Source organism: Macaca thibetana, chromosome 4 (genome assembly GCF_024542745.1).
Source record: "Macaca thibetana thibetana isolate TM-01 chromosome 4, ASM2454274v1, whole genome shotgun sequence".
Lineage (NCBI taxonomy): Eukaryota > Metazoa > Chordata > Mammalia > Primates > Cercopithecidae > Macaca > Macaca thibetana.
This window is the reverse complement of record NC_065581.1, coordinates 7,091,347-7,115,833: the sequence shown is the minus strand read 5'-3', so window position 1 is coordinate 7,115,833 and position 24,487 is coordinate 7,091,347. Positions and strand designations below refer to the sequence as shown.

Below are 24,487 nucleotides of genomic sequence, written 5' to 3'. Positions count from 1 at the left end.
TCCTCCACCTACCCTCTGTTCAACAATATGTTGCCAAGATAGCAACACCTTTTCAAGGAAATGTCCCATTTGTACATTGAAGATTCATTTTATTTCCCAGTAGAGAAGACATTAACTTTCATAGCATTAACCCTTCTCAATTCCACCTATTTACTTTACCGTGTTCTCCTGATCTGATGCCCAATGAAAATTCAAGATGACTAAACAGCATCTTAAGTGCAATTATCTGAAGCCAAATTCTGTGCTTTTTCAAGGATAGAAAGCTAAACAGCAGCCCCAGCACAGGCAGTACTTATTTGCTATCTAATCTGAAGACACTTAAAAATAGCCAGCTGTGTGAATGAGGAAACAAACCACAGCACAGCAGAGAAATCAGTCACATTCCCTGCCATGGCCATCACGTGAAGAAAGCTTGAGCTAAAATCCAATGGTGGGGCCAAAAATAAGGGCACTTCCACCAACATCGACACCACAGCAAAGAAAACTTTCTCCACGAAAGGAAACTAACATAAGTCATGAAAATTTTGCTCTTGAAAAATGATTAAGGCCTCTGGGTATACCCGTTTTATTCCATATTCTTCCAAGGTTTTATCATAGGAAACTGGGAAACATCTCCCAATATTCTCATGGATTGAACCCACCAGAGGTCACCACCAGGTGTGAACACTTACCTGGTTCCTTCTGCCAATCCGATTTGGTCCTGGAGGCTTCGAGGGGGACTTGATGCCCTGGGGGCTCCCGCCATTCTCTGTGACCTTCCCTACACTCATGACCGCCGACATCATGGTGTTGATGGAAGACAGGTCTGAACCTTCCAAGCCAACGGGCGAACTTGACGTCATTGGGACAGGGGTTTAAGCTTCTAAGAAGCCTCTGCCATAAAACTGAAAATTGGAAATTGCTGATGTGATCATGGGGAAGTTTAGGCTTCTGTCATTGCCAGGGGGCACTGGCCATGGCTACTCTAATTGTAACTCAGGTCAAAAACATCCAACACTGTCTTTCTCCAGTTAAAGGCCACATTCACTCCCAGAATGATGGAAGCTTTCATCTAAACCAAGTCTCGGCACACCAAGGACTAAGTAACCTTGCTTCCTTTCTGAGTGTGCACTACCAACAGGACTCAAACTCATGAGAGGCAGGTTTCTTTACCTTTCCTAATCTGGGTTAGGCAGAAGTGGGAAAGGCCAAGCTAACAATTACAAAGCCCAGAAAGCTACCACCCTGCCAGCACCCTCCTAAGAACCTAGACTCATTTACTACTACATAAATGTTCTAGACCTAAAACTAGTGATGAGAAACATCGGGTTTCATTAAACTCCACTGCTGCAATACAGTGATTTTGATGGGGAGCCTGAATTTTATAAGAGATTTGAGAAGCCAACACTATCAGAGTTACAAATTTCAAACTGACATATAAAAGCCTGTTTCTTAAAAATATATATATAGCCGGGCGCGGTGGCTCACGCCTGTAATCCCAGCACTTTGGGAGGCCGAGGCGGGCGGATCACAAGGTCAGGAGATCGAGACCACGGTGAAACCCCATCTCTACTAAAAATACAAAAAATTAGCCGGGCGCGGTTGTGGGCGCCTGTAGTCCCCGCTACTCGGGAGGCTGAGGCGGGAGAATGGCGTGAACCCGGGAGGCGGAGCTTGCAGTGAGCCGAGATCGCGCCACTGCACTCCAGCCTGGGCTGGGCGACAGAGCGAGACTCCGTCTCAAAAAAAAAAAAAAAAAAAAATATATATATATATATAAAGCAGGTAACATACCCTAGAAAATGGAAAGAAGAACCCCCCCCCCACCACACTGCTGATTACCTCCATTTTCTGACCCAATTGATAGACTATGAAACTTCCCCCTGCTGTAGCTATCATTCACATGGAGTAGAAAATGAGTCTGTGTTGACCTCTTTTCTTCTTCTCTCGGTAGTACTCGTTGACACTGGAAGGGAAGCAAAGGTCCAAAGTGAACATCTTTTCACTTAGTGAAGAAAAAACTGTTATCATTTATTTGCTATAATCTTAGACCACTATATTCACAACACTGCAAGGAGTACAAATGAGAGGCAACGTCTGCCTTTCTTTCTTCCAAAACCACATTCTGTAGCTGTTTCTCAACCTTATCTTAACCCCTACAGTACTGCCTGTTATGCACACTCCCAACAGCCAAAAGGACTCTGCAGTAAAATTTCACTTTCTGAAGCTCATATTTATACCCATACATTATATTTTCTTTCACACTGTGCCTCAGTCCTTTGCAAGAATGCTCAGCCTCCACTTGACTCATCTCATGCCTTCACCTAAAAGTAACCAAAGACACAACAGTTCAGGCATTCACTAAAGGCTGAGTTTAGACCCTCTCAGGACAGACCTAAAAGAAACCTGGCGACATGAAAAGAATGACCAAAGGGAAAACTATGGCCCATGGCCGTGTCACAATTTACTTCTTCAAGCCATGTGTGTTCCTTGCAACTAGAACTATTATGGCTACAGGTCCAGTCAGTAGGTAGGAAGTCTACACTTCCCTCATTTTATCTAGGAGGATATTCTTTAGCTGAAGCCCTACCATAAGGTAGTAGGATATTAATATCCTATTATCTCACATTGTGTGCTAATAAATTATGTAAGTCCACAACAGCAGCTGAAGATCAAGCTCATCATCTCAGCTGTAAAGAGAATGTGTAGGAACAACACAAGAAAGAATATGATTTCTCATGGGTTCCTCCTCCAACTTTAGGGGATATGACCCAGCATGTGAGAAATGGTACCACCCAGAGCAGTTATAAACGTGCGGCACCAGCCTAAATTCTTACCAAACGGGCAAAAGGGAATCTTAGGGAAAGTATTTGTCTTGTAAAGAGACAAGATGTGCCTTCCTTGTTAACAGACATTTTGAAAATGTGAATCAAATGGTTTTCCAACTGGTAGGTAAAAGGACTAACTGCAGAAACATACAATTTGAGACTGTGGATCCAGCCTCTTTGCCCTCATCTTTCTCCATAAAGAGAGGAAAGCTACAGCCAAAAAAAATCTACACTCTCATCTTTCCATGGCCTTTCCCCATGCCAGCAAACCCCTTAAATTTATGAAGAATTGTGCTTCAGGCCGGACACAGTTGCTCACAACTGTAATCTCAGCACTTTGGGAGGCCAAGGTGGGAGGATCACTCGAGCCCAGGAGTTCGAGACCAGCCTAGGCAACACAGCAAGACCCTATCTCTACAGATGATTTTTAAAAATTTAAAAAAAAAAAAAAAAAAAAAAAAGAACTGTGCTTCAAACTTCCTGTTTTTAACTGTCTTTGAAGGTTTACTTTGGGCAATTTCTCTATAGGGAAAAAACATGTAGACACAAAGTGCACACGAGTGTGTACACATACTTTTTTCTTAATGGACTACTAAAAAGAGAGTCATCAGTTTCCTAGAGTTTTTGTAATCAATCACGTAATTACGTACTTGATTCATAAATGGATACCTTCAATACTGAATTCACCTCCTTCTTTTAAATACGTGTATCTCCCTCATAATTTTAAGGTACAGAAAATTATAACATAACTAACTAGAAATCTATCTTTCCTGTAATTGTTACAAACTTTCCACCAATTTATACTATGAGTTTTGAAGATTATCTTGCTTTTGTCACATTACTACATTTAGAAAAGAGGGCTACTCCCAGCTACTTCAGAGGCTAAGGCGGAAGGATTGCTTGAGCCCAGGAGTTCAAGTCCAGCCTAGGCAAAACAGCAAGACCCCATCTCAAATTGTAAAAGCAAAAACAAACAAACAAACAACAAAATCTATGTGTGTGTGTGTGTGTGTGTGTGTGTGTCTGTGTAGAAAAAGAAAAGAAAAATGTGGTAGAGTTTGCTCAAGTCTGGGAACAGGTTAAACACCTTTAAGACTAAATGTAAAATTGTAAGTTATTAAAAAAAAATTCTAATTATATCATTGAATAAGGGAAGAAACTGGAGAGGAGGGAAATAATAAGTAAACTGACAAAAACATATTCACTAAACAGAGCCAAATTGCCAGTAAGAATTATTCTCAGTCATGTTATCAAAGATACATTCTTGCAAACTACCTAAGTGTCTTAAATACAGAAAGCCTAGCAACAGTCAGTATAGTCAATCAATGTAAGGGCTGAAAATTGCAAAAGCTTATCCCACTTGAAAAGGAGAAGAGCCTCGTTGTTTCCCATTTTGTCTGGGCAGGAAAATATTTGCTAAATGTATTTCTTCCTTGGGGATAAAGTATAAAGTGTGACACTAACCACTGATGACACCGAGATCACTTACATTTACTTCCTTTTCCTGTTTTAAGTAAATAGCAATTAAAAAATAGAGACTCATCTCTAATCTGAAAGCGTAATTAATAAAATGAAACTCCCAGCTACACTGTTTGAAAGAAAGAAAAGAGTCACTGGCCTCATCCCTGAGAATTTGTTCCAGAAGCAACCAACAACCAGCCCCTTGGGCTGTGACAAGATTGTACTTCAGTTTGTTCTTATGTCTTCTATTTGAGTTCTTCCTTCAGGACCACAGAGCAGGGCAGAAGGGGAAGAAGATGCTGCACGGCACAATGGAGCTTATTGTTCTATGTTGGAAAAAACCCACCATAACATGTGGGCTCTTCTACATGATCATCTAACCAGAGCAAGCTGGCCAGTATTAGTTGGTCCTATCTACCCTATAACCACATCCTGGACAATTTTCGAACAATAGCCCAACTAAGCAACCTAAACCCTCTGATACTCAATCTCAGGGAATAAAAGATCATTTCTAACATTTTTATGGTCTATTCACGAAGCATTTTTTTCTTTCTGGATATTTACAATCCTAGACTTTTCATTCTTTCCTCTGTAACATTTCTTCTCTCTGACATCACCCCAGTATTAATAATAATATATGTTATTATTATAAAATAAGGCCAGGTGTGGTGGCTCACACCTGTAATCCCAGCACTTTGGAAGGCTGAGGTGGGAGGATGGCTTGAGCCCAGGAATTTGAGACAAGCCTAGGAAACACAGCAAGACCCCATCTATACAAAATAAAAATCAGCCGGGGGCGGGCACAGTGGCTCACACCTGTAATCCCAGCACTTTGGGAGGCCAGGGCGGGCAGATCACCTAAGGTCAGGAGTTCGAGATCAGCCTGGCTAACATGGCAAAACCCCATCTCTACTAAAACTACAAAAATTAGCCGGGCGTAGTGGCACATGCCTGTAATCCCAGCTACTCAGGAGACTGAGATAGGAGAATCGCTTGAACCCAGGAGGCAGAGGTTGCAGTGAGCTGAGATAGCCCCATTACACTCCAGCCTGGGTGACAGAGCAGGACTCCATCAAGAAAGACAAGAGAGACAAGAAAGACAGACAGAAAGACAGACAGAAAGAAAGAAAGAAAGAAAGAAAGAAAAGAAAGAAAGAAAAGAAAGAAAGAAAGAAAGAAAGAAAGAAAAAAGAAAGAAAGAAAGAAAGAAAGAAAGAAAGAAAGAAAGAAAGGAAGACAGAAAGAAGAGAGAAGAGAAGAGAAGAGAAGGGAAGGGAGGGGGGAAAGGGTGGGGGAAGAGAAGCCGGGTGTGGCAGCATGTGTCATATAGTCCCAGATACTTGGGAGGCCAAGTGGGAAGATCACAGGAGCCCAGGAGTCAAAGCTGCAGTGAGCAATGATCACACCATTGCATTCCAGCCTGGGCGACAGAGTGAGACCCTGTCTCTTAAAAATAAGTATCACTGGTTATATTCTAATATAATCTCTTCCAACTGGAATCAGAAAGCACTGGGAAGCCAGATGAAGTTCCCAAGTCATAGATATGATCAACATTACCAAGCAGATGAACCTGGTGTTCCAGTTTTTAACACACATGGTCTGGATTTGGAGGGGAGAGAGGGAGAGAAAAGAAAAAAAAAAAAAAATGAGATGTCCAAAGTGTTGCTTCCTGAGACAAACCCTTGGCACCCTTTCTCATCCCACATTTCAGGCCCATCAGATCAAGAACTAACAAGTTATAGTTATAATTTCTTTCCTTTTTTTTTTTTTTTTTGTGAGATAGTCTCACTCTATTGACCACGTTGTAGTGCAGTGGCACTATCTCAGCTCACCGCAACCTCTGCCTCCCAGGTTCAAGCGATTCTCATGCCTCAGTCTCCTGAGTAGCTGGGATTTCAGGCACACGCCACCACGCCTGGCTAATTTTTTGTATTTTTAATAGAGATGGGGTTTTGCCATGTTGGCCAGGCTGTTCTCAAATGCCTGGCCTCAAGTGATCTGCCCGCCTCAGCCTCCTAAAGTCCTGGAATTATAGGTGTCAGCCACCGTGCCTGGCCTAGTTACAATTTCAACATGATTTTGCACCAAAGCCTCAGGAGGACCTGGAAAGGGGGACGACAATTAAAAGGGAAGTGGGGAGGGTAGGAGGGGAGAGCATGGGAAGACTCGACGTTCAGCATTATTGTGACTCACTAAGAGTCAAAACCACTTCACTAACCTGTTTTCTTTGTGTTATCAAGCTGCCCTCCTTACTGGGGGGCTGAACCTGGCTGGGCCCAAAGGTGGGCAGGGTCACACCTCAGAGCCACCACTCCTGGAGCACACAGTCGGAGCAACCTACAAAAACAAGAAAAGATGATGTTAAAAGAGGATTAAGACCAGAAATGGTCCTCTGCTCAACATCACCGGGAGTCACAAATTAGGACTAGAAAACATTTCCCATCCCTTGCCTGCGATTACAAGCCAGCTGCCAGGAGCCAGGCTGATTCCATCCAGAGTTGTCCCATCAACATCCAAGTAAGAGCTTGGAGCTGAGTGTGCCTTGAACAGACAAGGACACCCCTCTCCCCCAGTCACATTCCAGCAATGTCAAGGGCAGCATAATGTGAGAATGGCTCGGACCACTGGCTCCCCGGTGGAGGTGGAGCTTCGTGCATCCTAATGGCATGTTCACAGCAGATACCTACAGACTGCCAGTTTAACAAGAAGAGAAAAGCAAGGCAGCAATTAGTACTATCAGAAACAGAGGGGGGAAAAAAAAAGACAGTCGAAGAAATTAAGAAATATACAACTAGCAATGGCTCATGCCTGTAATCCCAGCACTTTGGGAGGCCAAAACTGGGCAGATCATTTAGCTCAGGAGTTCGAGACCAGCCTGGGCAACATGGTGAAACCCTGTCTCTATAAAAAACACAAACATTGGCTGGGTGTGGTGGCAGTGCCTGTGGTCCCAGCTACTCTGGAGCTGAGGTGGTAGGATGGCTTCAGCCCAGGAGGCAGAGGTCGCAGTGAGCTGAGATTGCACCACTGCACTCCAGCCTGGGCAACAGAGCCAGACTTTGTCTCAAAAAATAAATAATAAGAAATATACAACTGAACAGTGCCTTAAAGTAGAGGAGAGATGATTACATCCTCTTGCAGGTGTGAGAAGAAAGTGTTGCTAACACACGTCAAATAGGACCAAATGCAGACCTTCTCCTTCTGTAGGGAAGATGCAGAAACCGTCTCAAATTACACGTGCCCTTCAAAAGTTTGAGCAAGTCTGCTCTGGGGTGTCAAGGGCTTCAAAGCCCTGTGCTGGGAGAAAATTGGAATGCAGCATTTCCCAGAGCTACAGCATGTGGCCACATTCTCTGCTCTCAACACAGCCTCCCTCAGCTAAGGTGAAGAGCACAAAACTGGGAGGAAACTCAGAGGTAAAATAAACCCCACACGGACAACGCCGGGGAAGAAACAACTGCTTGGCATATTTTCTCACTTTTATTTCCCTTCTGGAGCTTCTAGAGACAAGCTGCCCATCTGTGCCACACAGCTGTCACCATGAACCTCAGTACTAACCCACAGGGGCGGACCCTGTCCCACAGAAGGGGAGAGACCCTCAAACTGAACATTATGCCCCCCACCCCACTGAAAAAATGCACATACTCTATACTCAACATTTTCATTCAGTACCAGGAGGGTCAGGGACCCTAGAAACCCACCCAGGGACAGCAGGGTAAGAATCCCTGTTTTGCGTGATATATGACCTGCCATCTTGTAAACTATGAATCAAGTCCATTTTATTAAAAATACCCATGGAGTTTTCAGAAATGCACAAACATCCTTTCAGACTATCTTCACCCATCTAAGGTGAAATTAAATATTGCCTTTTTTTTTTTAAAGCAAAGTTATTGTTCTTTTTTCATATTTTAATTAATGATAAATTTTACTAGGAACAAAGCCCGGATAGGAATAGCCATTTGGTTTTTTTCTAGAAACTGCCAAGATCTTCAAATAAATAGCATGAGCCATAGTTTTACTCATAATTAATAAAAACACACTTCAAAATAAAAAGATATAACAAAAATTTTAAAAAAATAAATAGGCCAGGCGCGGTGGCTCACGTCTACAATCCCAGCACTTAGGGAGGCTGAGGCAGGTGGATCACCTGAGGTCAGGAGTTCATGACCAGCCTAGCCAACATGGCAAAACCCTATCTCTACTAAAAATACAAAAATTAGGTGAACATCATGGCGCACGCCTGCAATCCCAGCTACTTGGGAGACTGAAGCAGGAGAATCACTTGAACCAGGGAGGCGGAGGTTACAGTGAGCCGAGATTGCGCCTCTGCACTCCAGCCTGGACGACAGAGTAAGAATCCGTCTCAAAAAAAACCACATAAACACAATAAACACACTTCAGAATCAGAACAAGTGTCTGAAATTAAAACTTTCTAGCATATAGCTAAGACTTTCATTAAAATTTACACCTGCTACTTCCCCTTCATTCCATTTTATTTCCCTTCATTTTAAAAAGACATCTCAAAAAAAGGTCCACCGAGTAGCTTCCGGGAAGCCACAGGATAGCAAGGGGGAGAGGACGGTTTTAAACAAGGAGGGCTAGGCTGAGAGTCTTGACCTTGAAACACCCATCCCCTTGCCCTTGGGTGTAAATGATTTGAATATTGAGAATGTCTTGCAATATAAAGCCAGAGTTCACTAGGCTGTTTGTTTTGGGTTCTATTAGGCCTGAGGGAGTTGCAGAGCTTGAAGAGTGGAAAAGTACAAAAGAGTTATTAGAAGAAACTTTGAGATACCCCTTAGCTCCACCAACAGTGCCTCAGGAAAAAAAAAAAAAAAGTAAAAGAAAGACTAGTAGCGCCCTAAAGATGACTCCCGTAGGTGAAATGTGACAGAAAGGCTGGATCTGGTTGTTGGTGGAGGCTGCTGAATTTCTGGATTTGCACTCCCACAAGATTTATGCAAAGCCAATGGAGGCAGGAGGACTAAGAGAGGGCGGAAGTCCCTCTGTGGGGGGAGGGAAAGGCCAGCCCCCAAGCCCCCGGGGAGATAAGGGACAATGCTATGTAAAGCCAGAAACAGAAGATTAAGGGGCAGGTCTCCAGGTCTAAGGAGATAGCAATGAAAAGATGAAAGATAAGGGCTGCATCCCAGCTTCTGAAAAACCAGAGGGTTTCTTTCCTTTTTTTTTTTTTTTTTTTTTTTTTTTGAGATGTAGTCTCACTCTGTCGCCAAGGCTGCAGTGCAGTGGCACAATCTGCAACCTCTGCCTCCCTGGTTCAGGCGATTCTTGTGCCTCAAGCCTCCCGGGTAGCTGGGATTACAGGCGTGTGTGCCACCACGCCCGGCTAACTTTAGTTTTTGCATTTTTAGTCGAGACTAAAATTGGGTTTTTAGGGTTTCGCCATGTTGCCCAGGCTGGTCTTGAACTCCTGGCCTCAAGTGATCCACCCATCTCAGCCTCCCAAAGTGCTGGGATTATAGGCAAGAACCTGAAGTGTTTTTTTTCCCCCCATGTTTTTGAGATAGTCTGATTCTGTCATCCAGGATGGAGTGCAGTAACGTGATCTTGGCTCACTGCAACCTCCGCCTCCTGGGTTCAAGTGATTCTCATATCTCAGGCGTGCACCACCATGCCCAGCTAATTTTTGTATTTTTAATAGAGACAGGGTTTCGCCATGTTTGCCAGGGTGGTCTCAAACTCCTGACCTAAGGTGATCCAACCACCTTGGCTTCACAAAGTGTTGGGATTACAGGCATGAGCCACCGCGCCTAGCCTCCTCAGGGTTCTTGAAGTGAAATCTAAACTCTGACCTAAGGCCCCCAGGAAATGTGGAATAAGTTTAGATGCCTAGGATGATGGTTGAGGCCCTGAAAAAAAATGTACCCACTGATGACAGAGCAGTGGGTTTTACAACACTTGACCAGGAGGGGCGCAGTGCAGAGCCTCCACAATGCCCACAAGTACTTAGGATGGCTGATGCATGCTGTGTAAGAGCCTAGTTAACCAGTTCAGGCCAACCCAGGACAGGCTAAGAGTTTGAGTTCACAGTTCAGACACTAAAATGGTCTGAGCCAGGAGGGAGCTTGACAAATAGCAAAGGCATCTCTTGAAGGACGGGCCGAGTCTTGGCTAGGCTGGGGACAGAATCAAACCAGGCTAAATGTTCCACGAGGGCCATGCCTGTTCTGCCTGCAAAGCTCAGGGCAAAACAGTTCTTCTCACCACCTCACATGTGCTCTGAAGGCTGAGACAGCTGTGATGACGGCTTTGAGTTCCAGAAAGTTGATGTGTTTCTTGGCTTAGGGTCCAGGCTATGCCTTGGATAGGGCGGCAACCCACGAAAGTCACCCCCCCGCCACCGCCACCGCCAACCCGTGGCTGGCACAGGCTTTGGTAAGACAGGAGCCTTAGCGTGTCACACAGCACCTCTCAGCATCTAAGCAGGCCCCTACACCATGGGGCACCGGGAGCTGCTTCAGCCAACTCCGATCTTCTCTTCCTGGGTGAGAAGAGGCTCCTAAGAGATTGGGGGGAGCTGGGCGTGGTGGCTCACGCCTATAATCCCAGCACTTTGGGACAGAGAGGCAGGAGAATCACTTGAGGTTAGGAGTTCAAGACCAGCCTGGGAAACACAAAACCCATCTCTGATAAAGAAAAAAAAAAAGAGGTGGGCGGGGGATGTATCCCTTGGCACATTCAAGACAAAAGTGCAGAGGTGAAGGGGGGCAGCAAACTTGGGACCCAAGATATATGTCAGCCTCCTCTTTGGGTGTCTTCTGAGCTCCAGAACATTCTTATACTCTCATCCTCTGAAGACTACAGCAAGCCAGGCACAGTGGCTCATGCCTCTAATCCCACCACTTTGGGAGGCCGAGTGGGAAGATCACTTAAGACCAGGAGTTTGAGACCAGCTTGGGCAATGAAGTGAAACCACATCTCTACCAGAAATTCAAATATTAGGCAGGTATAGTAGCACCCTCCTGCAGTCCCAGCTACTTGGGAGGCTGAGGCAGGAGGATTGCATGAGCCCAGGAGTTCGAAGCTGCACTGAGCTAGAATGATGCCACCGTACTCAAGCCTGGTGAACAGGGCAAGACTCTATCTCAAAAACAACAACAACAACAAAAAGACTAATCGTCAGGCTCTTTAACCTGCCATTCAGTGGTCTCCATGCTCTGGCCTCAGTCTACCTTCTGGCCCCGTTGCACACCAGTCCCCATGGTTACCCTCTCTGCTCAGTTCCTTGCCCCAGAATATCTGCCTGCACTCCTCTCCTGACCTCATCCCTCACGGCCATGTTCCACATGACTCCCACTGACCCATGGCTCTTGGTTCCAAATTCCAGGACACACTTACCTCTAATTGTGCCATCAAAATCATGGCTAACAATTTTTGAGCGCCACGTGCCACACGCATCGTCTCATTTAATCCTCATAACAACAACCATGAGGATTGTTCCCACTGTACAGCCATAAAAACAAAGGCTGAGAAACAAACACTCGTCTCCAAGATCCTAGAGCTGCTGCGTGGTAGAACAATGCAATAAATCCAGTTTCTGACCTCTGTTAAATTTCTTCTGGAAAAGTGTGTGACTCCTGGCCCATGGCTGGAGAGCACAGGTGCGCTCCCTTAGTCACATTCTCTGACTTCTAGTAATCTCGCTCTGCATCACTGCTGCCCTTCCAGATGCTCAGCACCTGGCTTTCCATTTCCGTCCCGGTCAAGGCAGGAAGGAGGAGTGCTCTCCTCCCCCTTCACCTCTGCCTTCCTCTCCCTGGCAGGAGGCAAAACTGGACTTCCACCTCAGTCTGAAAGGTTCGCTGCAGCGGGCAAGAGTTCGGAAACACTACGCTTGCTCTGCAAAGTGATGGGACACTTCACGTTCTATACCCTTGTATTCTAGAAGCAGCCAAGCAAGGTAGGCTCTGCCTGAATCCTGAACAGTCCAGTCCTATCTGATGAGCTGACCTTGCAGAGAAGATCCATCAACACAATGCAGGGAGAAATTAACTACTACAGACCCTCCACCAAGCCCCAAGGGCAGAAGCATCCAGCCCTTTATTGGAAATGCAAATTCTCAGTCCCACCCCAGACCTACTGAGTCAGAAACCCTCTGGGGGGCTGGTGCAGCAGTGTAAGTTTCTGAGTTACCAGCTCTCTAGAGGCTTCCATCCAGCCCTGAGAACCAGCTCATGAAGAAGCCCAGGATCTCCCTGAAAACCTTCCTTTAGTGAAGATTTGGGAGAAGTTGCTTGGCTTATCATACACCTCCAGAGCAAAAACCAAGGCCCTGGATCAGAGACAAAGATCCCCATTTCTAACTTTGGCTTTATCTACCACAACAAAAAATAATAATAAATAAGGGATAGGGAGGAATGAATCTATGCAGGGCTTCCTCAGGAACAAAAACACATCAGAGGTAGGCTTCAGACAGGCAAGGCCAGCCTGCAGTGCATGGCTGGCAAAGCCACATGGGCCTGGGCCTTCAAGCAGCCCTGGACCCTAAAAGCCTTCTCTCCAGCAAATAGCAGTTGCCAAGCCTGTGCTACCTCCCCAAAAGCTCCTTGGAGGGGGTTGTGGAATCACCTCCAAACCTGAGCCCTTCAGCCAGGATTCCTGGTGGCCCCGGGTACTCTCCCTCGCCTCTCTGCTGCTCCCAGGCAGTGAGGAGTGAGCAACAAGGGGCAGGTGATGGGAGAACAGTTAGGGAGATAACTTCAAGGGGAGACACGCAGCCCTGAGGTTCCCTCTTACAGCCTTAGAAAATGCTCACTGTCTACTACAGTTCGTCTCTTAATGGGACCGGAGAGTGGAGGAAGAAAAATCAGAGGTCATTCTCACAGGCCAGGGTGTCTGCTCCTTACTCTGACTAGGTTTCAGATGCTCTGCTGGTCTTGACCTGGGGCATTTTATTAGAAATAACACAAGCTACTGATGCTCCTTTTCAAAAGCAATGTCGGTTGTTCTGAGGTAAAGGAAAACTTCCATATTTTGTAAAGTGTGGAGGAGGGAGCAGCTTAGTGCAGAGTAATAGGTTCCATGCAGGAAGCAGCTTCTCTTAAAAATCACGTGGACATTTAAATTACTACATTACATGTAACTTCAGCAGGAGGCACACGCCGACTGGGAAGACAGAGTCCCTGCCCACCAAACTCACCTATGTCAGTCAGATTGAGTATTTAAAACACGAACCATGGGAGAGCTGGGGAGATCCTCTGGACAATGCCAGATAAAACCATCCTGTGGTACCCCATGCTTCTTCCTGCACCTCTCTGCAAGGCTCTGTGCTTCTTTAAGGGAAGGAAATGGGGCACAGTCGCAATGATAAGCTTTCCTGCTAGTACGTGAGGACCATGAAGAAGCTGACTCCACTTCTTGTAGCTCTTCTCCAGGGAGCAAGTCTTCCTGCCAGGACCTAACTACTGCCAGATTTGCAAGGCCAAGACACAGCTGCTAAATGGCAGCCATTTGTCACACAGCACCCTGCTCCCCTGGGAGGGGACACAGCAGCCCTCGGCGCTCAGCTGTGGGAAGAGTTGAGTCCCTGGCCCTTTCCCCAAAAAAGCCAGACTTTTCCTAAACATTGTTTTTCAGCCTGCCTGCCAGGACCTGGTATTTCATCACTTTGTTGCCTAACTTAGCAGAAACGTGTATCATCCTCTACTCTGGGTGGCCAAGGTGGGCTATGCTCTAATAAGGAAGCACCCATGCTGGACCACAGGGATGGAGGGCCCACAGGGCACCCTCACCTACCCCTAGGGCAGGGCAGGGTCTCCTGGGCCAAGGTTAAAGATGACTCTGCAGGGGATTAAGTTGAGCAGCTCCCCTGCCCTGTCCCACCCTAAGATCTGCTCTCCTGGCTTATCAGGTACAAGAAAGGGGAGGGAGAGGCCTCCCTAACCCACCTTGGTTGAGGAATTTGAAAACAGAAAAGAATGTTGCTGTAAGTAACAGAAAACGGGATTCAACTCAGAGTATACTGGAAATCTAATGTGCATCCAATTTTATTTTTTCCAGACACCCCTTCCCTGATAAACTGGGGCACTGGTACTTGTGACACAAACTCCATGCTAGAAATATGCTAGGCACTTTACATATATTTAATCCTCCCCCAAATCTTGGAAGGTAATGATTAGGCTATTTGCTAGATATAGCACAGCTTTTAAAGGGCAGAGCCAGGAGTCTAGCCTGGGATTGTCTGACTCCAAAAATCTCGTACTTTCCACTGTACCACAAGAAGGGTCTTTGAAAAACCATTCAGAGAAGGGTCATTAGCAAGCTAGAGGACTGGGAAACCAAGTCAAGAGGAAAACTGGAAATGGCTAACAGAATGAAGACAAGAGCTAGCTACAAAAGCTACAGGACTGGTGTGTGGAAGACGGACACACTCATTGCACGGGTCCACCGTGGAAGGAATGAGGCACAAACAAGCAACTCTGGAGCGCCACAATTCTTTAAACCAGAGTTTTGAACTAAGCCCTCAGATGGATAGAGGCCAGATAAGGTAATGAGCTCGCTGTCCCCAGGAGTCTTCAAGCAGAGGGTAGGTAACCTCTGCTTGAAGGTTAATAAAAAGCAAACAAAAAACCCCAGTCCAGCAATGGGTGGGAGACCAGGTTAGAAGACTCTTCTGACTTTCAGATTCCGCACTTCTAAGGGGACAATCTATTTTGCATAACACTTGTCCTCTCTGCATAATACCTTAAGATTCCAAAAGCATGTGCAAGAATAAACAATTACAGCATAATTTAAAAAGTACATGACATGGGGAATCTTTTTTTTTTTTTTTTCTCAGACAGAGTCTCACTGTGTCACCCAGGCTGAAGTGCAGTGGCGTGATTTCGGCTCACTGCAACCTCTGCCTCCTGGGTTCAAGTGATTCTCCTGCCTCAGCGTCCTGAGTAGCTGGGATTACAGGCGTGCACCACCACACCTGGCTAATTTTGCATTTTTAGTAAAGGTGGGGTTTCACCGTGTTGGCCAGGCTGGTCTCAAACACCTGAACTCAAGTGATCCTCCCGCCTCAGCCTCCCAAAGTGTTGCGAACACAGGTGTGAGCCACTGTGCTCAGCCTGACACGGGGAGTCTTAAATCTTGGCCTGGAAACTCAGCTTGCCATCAATGGAGCCACCAAACGCTGAGCCTCAGTTCTCCCGGCTGGAAAATGAAGCTGGTAACACTGCCCTCCTTACCTTACAATATAGATTCAAAGGAGTGCTTATTAAAATACTTAACAAACATTGTGATATCCTCCAGCGTGCGAGCTACTGATGCTACACTGTTTATCCTCCAACATTCCAGGCAGTCCCTGGCCTGATTCTCCCAACTCCTCAATTCACCCATCTGCTTCCCCTATTGGATTGCCAAAGCTCTGAAGGCAGGAGCTCAGCTTGACAGTCTTCTAAAAAAATTCCTGTCCCCGGCCGGGTGCGGTGGCTCACGCCTGTAATCTCAGCACTTTGGGAGGCCGAGGCAGATGGATTGCCTAAGGTCAGAAGTTCGAGACCAGCCTGGCCAACATTGTGAAACCCCATCTCTACTAAAAATACAAAAAATTAGCTGGGTGTGGTGGCAGGTACCTGTAATCCCAGCTACTCAGGAGGCTGAGGCAGAAGAATTGCTTGAACCTGGAGGCAGAGGTTGCAGTGAACCAAGATCGTGCCATTGCACTCCAGCCTAGGCAACAAGTGCGAAACTCCATCTCCAAAAAAAAAAAAAAAAAAAAAAAAAAAAAAAGAATTCCTGTCCCAGCCCACAAGTTGGACAATTTAAAATAATTTGGCTTTTCCCAAATGCAATCCCCTGGACAATGAGAACAGCTGCTGACACAGTTGCCATGCTATATGGCCACCAGGAAATAAAAACCCCTCTGACTTCAGTTGCTGCTGAAACCAATCCTGGTCAGCTTCACGTCTGGTTAATTACGGAAGTACACACTACTGGCTCCCAGAAGGATGCAGCTCTTTCTTCCCTACATTCACCAAGCTTCTTCTCTTCCAACTAACTGCAGCACCTGAATACAGCATGGCTGACACCGTGACACTGTATGGTAGAAATGGGAGTGTATATATTCAGTCACATTTCCAGCTTCTGGTTAAGAAGCTAGGGTAAAGTTCAGTAGCAGTTTGCATAGAGTTTTAGGCAATATCCTGCAACTCTTTCACAGGCCCTGAGGTCGCGGGACTGGCCTTTCTGACATGCTCGGGGAAAGGGTGCAGCAGCAACAGGATTCTCCACTTTGCCCCAGAGGATGAGCTGCAAGCTAAGCAATCCCAGGGCAGGTGGTTTACCTTAAATCTGGGCTTCGAATTCCCAGAATTCAGGATGACACTCCTTAGAAAACCAAAATGACTTGTGGAAGATAAAAGTGTTTGAAATGCTTCTCCCCTAACAGCTTAGCTTAGACAAGGCAGTGGAAGGAGGAGATCACATCTTTCCTTGCCCACTGGAAAAGTGGTCAGCTGTGGTCAAAATTTCACAGTGCGTAATCAGACATTACAAACCGTCAGCTGGGAATGACTGTGTGCGGTGAAGTGACCATGCCCAGATCCCAGGAGCTGGATGGGCTGCCCTCTATGCTATATAACAGAAAACCTTCTATCCCCTCACCCCCAAATTCGCCTCTAAGAAAAGTATTTACTACTGTGCATATGAAGGAAAACAAATGCTCTGAGATACACGTGGTTGATAAGTGTTTATCACAAGCTAGCCAACCAAAAACACTGGCAAGCAAATGGGTTTTCTTAAAGTAAACTGAGCAAACCAAAAATGACTAGCAGGCAGGATGGGCCTTTTCGGAAAGCCCATGTACAGCTGGGAGAGGAGGTGGCATGTTCCTGGACCAGCAGAAGCACCTTGAAAGGAGGGGGCCAGGGACAGGGGCTGGCAGTGGGGGTGGGGAGTGGGGATTAATGCAGTCCTGGAGGAAGTGGGAGGCACACAGGCTCTCCAGGCGGTGATTAGTTCACAACAACTGCACTCCCTAGGGGGTCTAATTGCACAAAGGGCCACCCCCTCCATAGCCCAGCAGGACCTGAAACAAGCATCATGTCCCCGAAGCACACTTGTTCATTTGCTTTGGATTGAGCTCACACAGGGCACTGAACATGCCCAGGCTCTTAAGTGTGGGTTCACATTTACAAGCCCCACCCTGAGAAACAGATAACCCCCTTGCAAGCCCCCAAACTCCCCCCAAATGTTATGAAGAACAGGAAGGAAAACTGAAAAGGAAAGACAGACACCAGCAGACGGTCTCTTCCTTCAAACTCTTTCATACCTGGGCAATAATTGGGCCAACACCAGAAGTACAACTAAGAGGAGACACGCACACTTCAGAGAAGCATAGCTGCCCTGCCTGCTCATCTGCTCAGTCCAAGGACAGCTGGACACGTCCACCCAGTCCCCATGGGTCAGGCACACTTCAACAGGGAAAATCTCTGTAGCACTCAGATATGAAAATCCAAGCTGATGCCCATTTAACCTAAGCAGTATGTAATGGGAACATTCTCAATCAAAAGCCTACCTCTACCAATATTTTCATGACATGAAATTGTTTTGGCATACTTGTGAAACCAAGTCCTGCTTCTCAGAATTCTTCAACACGCTTGTGATCATAAAAATGAGGCATGCCTTGCTCACCACCCTTAATTTACTTGAATGCATGTGACAAAGGCACCTTCATGCTGTTTAAAAAGAACATCCCTACTCTTTCCTTTTATCTTCCCTTAACAGTTTGCTATCCAGTGATAGGAGGGGCCTAGCCTCCAACAGTCCACACTTTTATCTCCTGCTGACCACAGGAAGGCAAGGGCTGGACTTCCTGCAGCTCGCCTAGAGGGGCTGTTTGAGTTGTTTAAAATACTTGCCTCCAGAGCCTCTTGGAACAATGCCCATCAACACCTACCCGGCATCCATTGCAGCTCCAACTCTAACAGCCTTCAAGTCCAACGGATAGCACTCACTCCTTGTGCCTCTGTGTGGGAGAGGCCAATGCTTCCAAGAAGAGAACTTACTTTCAGGGCTCACTTAGATATTTGCTTTCTGTCTGCAGCAAACACAAGAGCTATCTTCATCAAAGTCCAGAAATCCCAGAAGTTAGTTATAGTAGCTCAAGTTAAATGCAGTTTACACTACTATTCTTAAAATAATTCAGTAGCATTTAATAGTATCCTTTAACCACTGGAACTAAAAGCAGAACACCATGTCCTTGCACAAGCAAATGGCCTGAAATACACTGGACCCCTCAGCTGTGGAGCGAGGCCAGGCCGTGGTCTTTGACGTTCCTCCCAGCCCTAACTCTGCCTGAGATTCGACTCTGTGGGGATGTCTAGGTGTTTTTAGGTTCAGACTCAAAAGCACTTCCATACCTGTCACTTAGAGCTTTGCTGTGAATATCCAGGACTCAGTATAGCAGCAAAATCCACTCTTTTGTGCATCAATCAAGAGGGTTGTGAGGCTGTGCTTGTCACTTATTGGATGGGATGCCCTGAGGGAATTCACACACCAGTGGATAGAATTCCTGACTCCCTGCCATCCAAGGGTAGGAGTTCCATTTTCTTGGCATCCCATCAGCATATGTGAGGTTAATGTATTCAGAAAATGATGAAATCAGATATTTACCACAGTCGCCCTGGAGTTCCTTTCTGGGATACAAAAGATCTTCCTGAAATCAATTAAGGAAAGGAGAAATTTCCTTGCCCAAATACCTACCATTGAACCCCTAACAGTCACACAGGTAAGAGAGCCAGGTTGGGAGAAGGAGATGGGCAATGGGGAGTGGTGATAGTAGGTAGGGAAGGCCAGGGAGAAAAGGGTGGGAGGTGAGGAACAGAAGCCAGCTTACAGAATGAGTCCACAATCTGAATTTCTGTGCCAACTCTCCAGAACGGGGCCAGTATTTTTTAGGATCTTTTTTTTTTATGAGTCTCGATAATAGATGAGTCAGACAGGGCATATGCAGCGACCAGAGGAACTGTGCTGTCCCCACACAGAACTTAGAACGGTGCCTCTATGTGGCCCCTCTCCTATAGTCACAGGATCCAGCCCCGACAGCGGCCCATGGGAGAACAGGAGCCAGCTGACCGGCTCAACCCCACTGGCCAAACAGCAAGTACTCTTCGGCATCCTCAATTTCCTCCCAGCCATGAAGTCAGGAACAACCTGTACAGACAAAGAAAATAGAAAACTTGCGAAACAATGGCATCTACCATGCTCACTGGATATGCCTGAGGAAACTTTTTCAAAGTCCTTGAAGATGCTTCATTATAATTCTGCAAAGAAAATGCAGTCAACTATACCCAGGCACACACATGCTCACGCAAACCCAATTTCATGCTCTGCCAGCCCCACAACTAAAATGCTGAAGCGCCGGGCGCGGTGGCTCACGCCTGTAATCCCAGCACTTTGGGAGGCCGAGGTGGGCGGATCACAAGGTCTGGAGATCGAGACCATCCTGGCTCACACAGTGAAACCCCATCTCTACTAAAAAAATGGAAAAAATTAGCCGGGCGTGGTGGCGGGCACCTGTAGTCCCAGCTACTCAGGAGGCTGAGGCAGGAGAATGGTGTGAACCCGGGAGGCGGAGCTTGCAGTGAGCCGAGATCGCGCCACTGCACTCCAGCCTGGGTAACAGAGCAGGACTCCATCTCAAATAAAACAAAACAAAACAAAACAAAACACTGAAGTCAACAGCCTCAGTCACCAAACCAATTTAGAATGGGAACTAACACATTTCCACAAAGTATTTCAGAGGCCAATGACATCCTGGAGTGTTCCCAATCTGGAAACAGAATTTTTCTAAGGGGGAAAAAAAGGCTTAACAGATTATACAAATGGCTAGCGGGCCACAGTAAAAATGTGAGAAAAAACTCACTGTCTCTTTATTCTGTGTAGTTAAACTTTAATGCTCTGCTCTCATCAAGGGAAGATAGTCCTTTCAAGGCTTCCTCTAAAAGATACTGCTAATTATGGTGATGGCTTTCTCTTACCCTACTAGTCAAAATTCACTTTTAATGGATGAGAGTCTGGAAGACAGATATGCAAGTGTAGTGGTAGATACCTGTAGTCCCAGCTACTTGGGAAGCTGAGGTGAGAGGATCAGCTGAGGTGGGAGGATCACCTGAGCCCAGGGAGGTTGAGGCGACAGTGAGCCTTGATCGTGACACTGCACTCTAGCTTAGGCAACAGAGTGAGACCCTCTCCCAAAAAATAAGAAATAAAATGAAATAAAGGGGAGCAGTCTACTCAGTTTCCCGCAGCTGGAGTTGTAGGCCCATCCTTGCTGCTTTCAGAGTGTAGCCAATCCATAGGCAGAGAAAAGTGGGCATTCTCAGCATGTTGTTAAAATTAGTGGCATAAAATATTCTATACTGTTTGTATACCCTACACATAGGGCAAGGTTTGGGATCTGTGTGAAAACCTGGGATATGATGACAATCATCCTCAGACATCCAAGGCTAGTAACATTCCAGGTGTAAGAACCACCAAGAGCTGTAAGACAGAGAGCCCTGGCTACCTGTGTCAGAGGAGAAACAGAGAGAGAAATTTCAACTCCAGGGAACCTGGAGTATGAGTCAAACACTTCCAGAGCTGCAGGGGCTCACCAGAGGTAAGCATCACTGAGTGCGAGGCGAGGGCAGCAGAGCAAAAGCAAACCTGAGCTTGAAGAAGAGATTCGCCTCCCAGCCACATGCAGAAGGCTGGAACACAGTGTGCAGAAAAGGCAGATGATTTGCTGAGTTTCTCACAATGCTGAATTCATTTTTTTTTTTTAGGGTAAACTGCCATCTTTTAAAATGAGATAAAGACAGTAGATGATGGAGATCATTTTTTAATGCCCTTACTTAGCAAAATTTAAAAAATGGCAACCTTGTGTCTAACTGCAAACGTTTTTTGTGTCCTGACCATGAAAACAAAACCCCTGGGAGCCATCAGAGTGCACCAGTGTGTTATGAGAAAGGAGGGAGAGTGGAGTGGGGGAAATGGCAAAGATGCAGCTGGCAGAATGATGCTGGGCTCAAGGTTCCATCTAAGAGCCATGAACTTTATCCTGCTCTGGAAACCCACTGAAGGGCCCCACCTCACAATTTTTAAAGCCCAGGATGAAATAATCATATCTACAGCTTAAAAAGCTCTTGGTAGCAGATTTAAAAATGAACAATAACAGGCATATAACCCAGTTAGGAGGCACTGCAATACTCTTAAGGGACAGGGGCATTGAGGCTGGTGGGTGGAAGCAATGCTGCAGAAAAGGAACCAAAACGAGGCCAGGCAGGCGTCAAGAATGAAGGGCAGGAGTTAGGAAAACAGCTCCTAGGAGAGGAGAGAGTAAAGAGTATGGATGGTTATCAAGTATGATTTAGAGGAGTTTTGTTTTAAAGAAAACCTACAAATAAATGTCTATAACCAAAATGCAGCAGATGGGGAAAAACAGCTTATTTTGAGAGAGATAGGAAAGGAGGGCATGGGAGCTCCCAGGCACAGGAAGATGAAACACAGCAAAACGTAACACAAAACACAGGCAGCCATATCAATATACATGTTAACTATCAAATTGAACTCTATGAACAAAACTGACCATCATAAACTGCTGATTGGAGGGGAGCAGAGTGGGGAGGGCTGCTTAAAAAGACTACACAAAACTCCATCAAGTTTAAAACTTAAGAGAACAGACCGGGTGCGGTGGCTCACGCCTGTAATCCCATCACTTTGGGCGGCTGAGGCGGGTGGATCACGAGGTCAGGAGATCGAGACCATCCTGGTTAACACAGGTAAAACCCTGTCTCTACTAAAAATACAAAAAATTAGCCCAGCGTGTTGGCAGGCGCCTGTAGTCCCAACTACTAGGGAAGCTGAGGCAGAAGAATGACGTGAACCCAGGAGGTGGAGCTTGCAGTGAGCTGAGACTGTGCCACTGCCCTCCAGCCTGGGCGACAGAGCAGGACTCCGTCTCAAAAAAAAAAAAAAAAAAAAAAAAAAAAAAAAACTTAAAGAGAACAATAATATCCACCCCTGTGACTCTTTTTTTTTTTTTTCTTTTGAGACGGAGTCTCACTCTGTCGCCCAGGCTGGGGTGCAGTGGCCGGATCTCAGCTCACTGCAAGCTCCGCCTCCCGGGTTTACACCATTCTCCTGCCTCAGCCTCCCGAGTAGCTGGGACTACAGGCGCCCGCCGCCTCGCCCGGCTAGTTTTTTGTATTTTTTAGTAGAGACAGGGTTCCACTGTATTAGCCAGGATGGTCTCGATCTCCTGACCTCGTGATCCGCCCGTCTCGGCCTCCCAAAGTGCTGGGATTACAGGCTTGAGCCACCGCGCCCGGCCCCCTGTGACTCTTTCAAAGTGGCTAATATAACTAAGGAATTGAACTTGAAATGTACCTCTTTCTCTTTCGTGTCAAGTTTAACCATCCTAAGAACATCTGCAGTCTTTAATTTGTTTGCCTCCTGGGGTTTTTAAACCCTAAAGCAGAAATAAAGGTAATCTGGGATGGTTTTACCTGTAGGCATGGAAGGGGAGTTAGTGGATCTCAGAAATAACTTACTTTGCCTACTGCTGAGGAGAGTTTCATTTCATAGAGGGAAATAATCCATGAAACCCACAATAGAGGGACATGTCCTACACAAGCTGATCTATCCCAGATGAGTCATCCCCACCCTGCCCCATCTACCCTAAACCTGCTTGAAACTGGTCCCACCTCAAACATAAAGGTCAATGTGAGCTGGACACTGTGCCTCACACCTGTAATCCCAGCACTTTGCAAGGCTGAGGCGAGAGGATTGTTTGGCCCAGGAGTTCGAGATCAGCCTGGGCAACATGGTGAAACCCTTTCTAGACAAAGAATACAAAAAGTTATCCAGGTGTGGGCTGGGTGTGGTGGCTTGCGCCTGTAATCCCAGCACTTTGGGAGGCCGAAGCAGGCGGATCAGAAGGTCAGCAGATCGAGACCATCCTGGCCAACATAGTGAAACTCCATCTTTACTAAAATACAAAAATTAGCTGGGCATGGTGGCATGTGCCTGTAATCCCAGCTACTCAGGAGGCTGAGGCAGGAGAATAGCTTGAAGCAGGGAGTCAGAGGTTGCAGTGAGCCAAGATTGCGCCACAGCACTCCAGCTTGGGGACAGAGTGAGACTCCATCTCAAAAAAAAAAAAAAAAAAAAAAAAAAAAAAGAAAAAAAAGTTATCCAAGTGTGGTGTTGTGTGCCTGTAATCCCAGCTACTCAGGAAGCTGAACCAGGATTGTTTGAGCTCAGGAGGTCAAGGCTGCAGTGAGCGGTAATCGTGCCACTGTATTCCAGCCTGGGTGACAAAGTGAGACCCTGTCTCAAAAAAAAGTCAACGTGTGAAAACATGGGAAAATGCTTATAAAGTTAGGTAAAGTTTAAAAAGCAAGCTGGCACATTTAAGATTCTACGCTATATTTATGGAAAAGTCTAGAAAAGGCAATCTGAAACGATGTATGTATCATGAGAATACAGTGCTTTTTCAAGTACAATTTGATGTCACTATTTAAAAAAAAAAAAAAACTTAACATAATTTTTGAAAATATACCAGAGGCCGGGCGCGGTGGCTCAAGCCTGTAATCCCAGCACTTTGGGAGGCCGAGGCGGGTGGATCACGAGGTCAGGAGATCGAGACTATCCTGGCTAACATGGTGAAACCCCGTCTCTACTAAAAATACAAAAAACTAGCCGGGCGTGGTGGCGGGCGCCTGTAGTCTCAGCTACTTGGGAGGCTGAGGCGGGAGAATGGCGTGAACCCGGGAGGCAGAGCTTGCAGTGAGCTGAGATCACGCCACTGCACTCCAGCCTGGGAGACACAGCGAGACTCCGTCTCAAAAAAAAAAAAAAAAAAAAGAAAATATACCAGAAAGATCCAACTATTCGTGAGGCCAGGAGTTTGAGACCAGCTTAGGCAACAGCAAGACCCCTGTGTCTAAAACATTTTTTAAATTTGCTGGCCTTGGTAGTGAGCTATAATTGTACCACTGTACTCAAGTAGCCTGGGTGGCAGAGGGAAACTCTGTCTCATTAAAAAAAAAAAAAAAAAAAAAGCAAGAAAGAAAATGATCAAATTTCAGTCCTTCTTAAGATATGGAATTGCTCCCTGTCCTTGCTCCTCCAATTTATGTATCTTTAGTCTGTAGCTCAGTGCCTGGCACACAGTAGGCATTGTTTCTCTCAATCTATAAATAGGTACTGAAAGCCTACTATGCGCC

The 24,487-nt window shown here is 46.1% G+C and overlaps 1 protein-coding gene across 8 annotated transcripts in view; it reads right to left on the bottom strand.

Moving 5' to 3' along the window:
• Positions 1 to 24,487, bottom strand: part of RREB1 (ras responsive element binding protein 1) — a 147,580-nt gene that overhangs the window by 69,003 nt on the left and 54,090 nt on the right. For all 8 annotated transcript variants that reach the window (XM_050789354.1, XM_050789352.1, XM_050789349.1 and 5 more), the window contains exons 2-4: positions 6,487 to 6,605; positions 1,822 to 1,945; positions 672 to 884 (exon numbers count right to left, since the gene is read on the bottom strand). In XM_050789354.1, coding sequence (XP_050645311.1) covers positions 672 to 842 — 171 coding nt within the window. In that variant the 5' untranslated portion in view covers positions 843 to 884; positions 1,822 to 1,945; positions 6,487 to 6,605. The remainder of the gene's footprint in view (positions 1 to 671; positions 885 to 1,821; positions 1,946 to 6,486; positions 6,606 to 24,487) is intronic.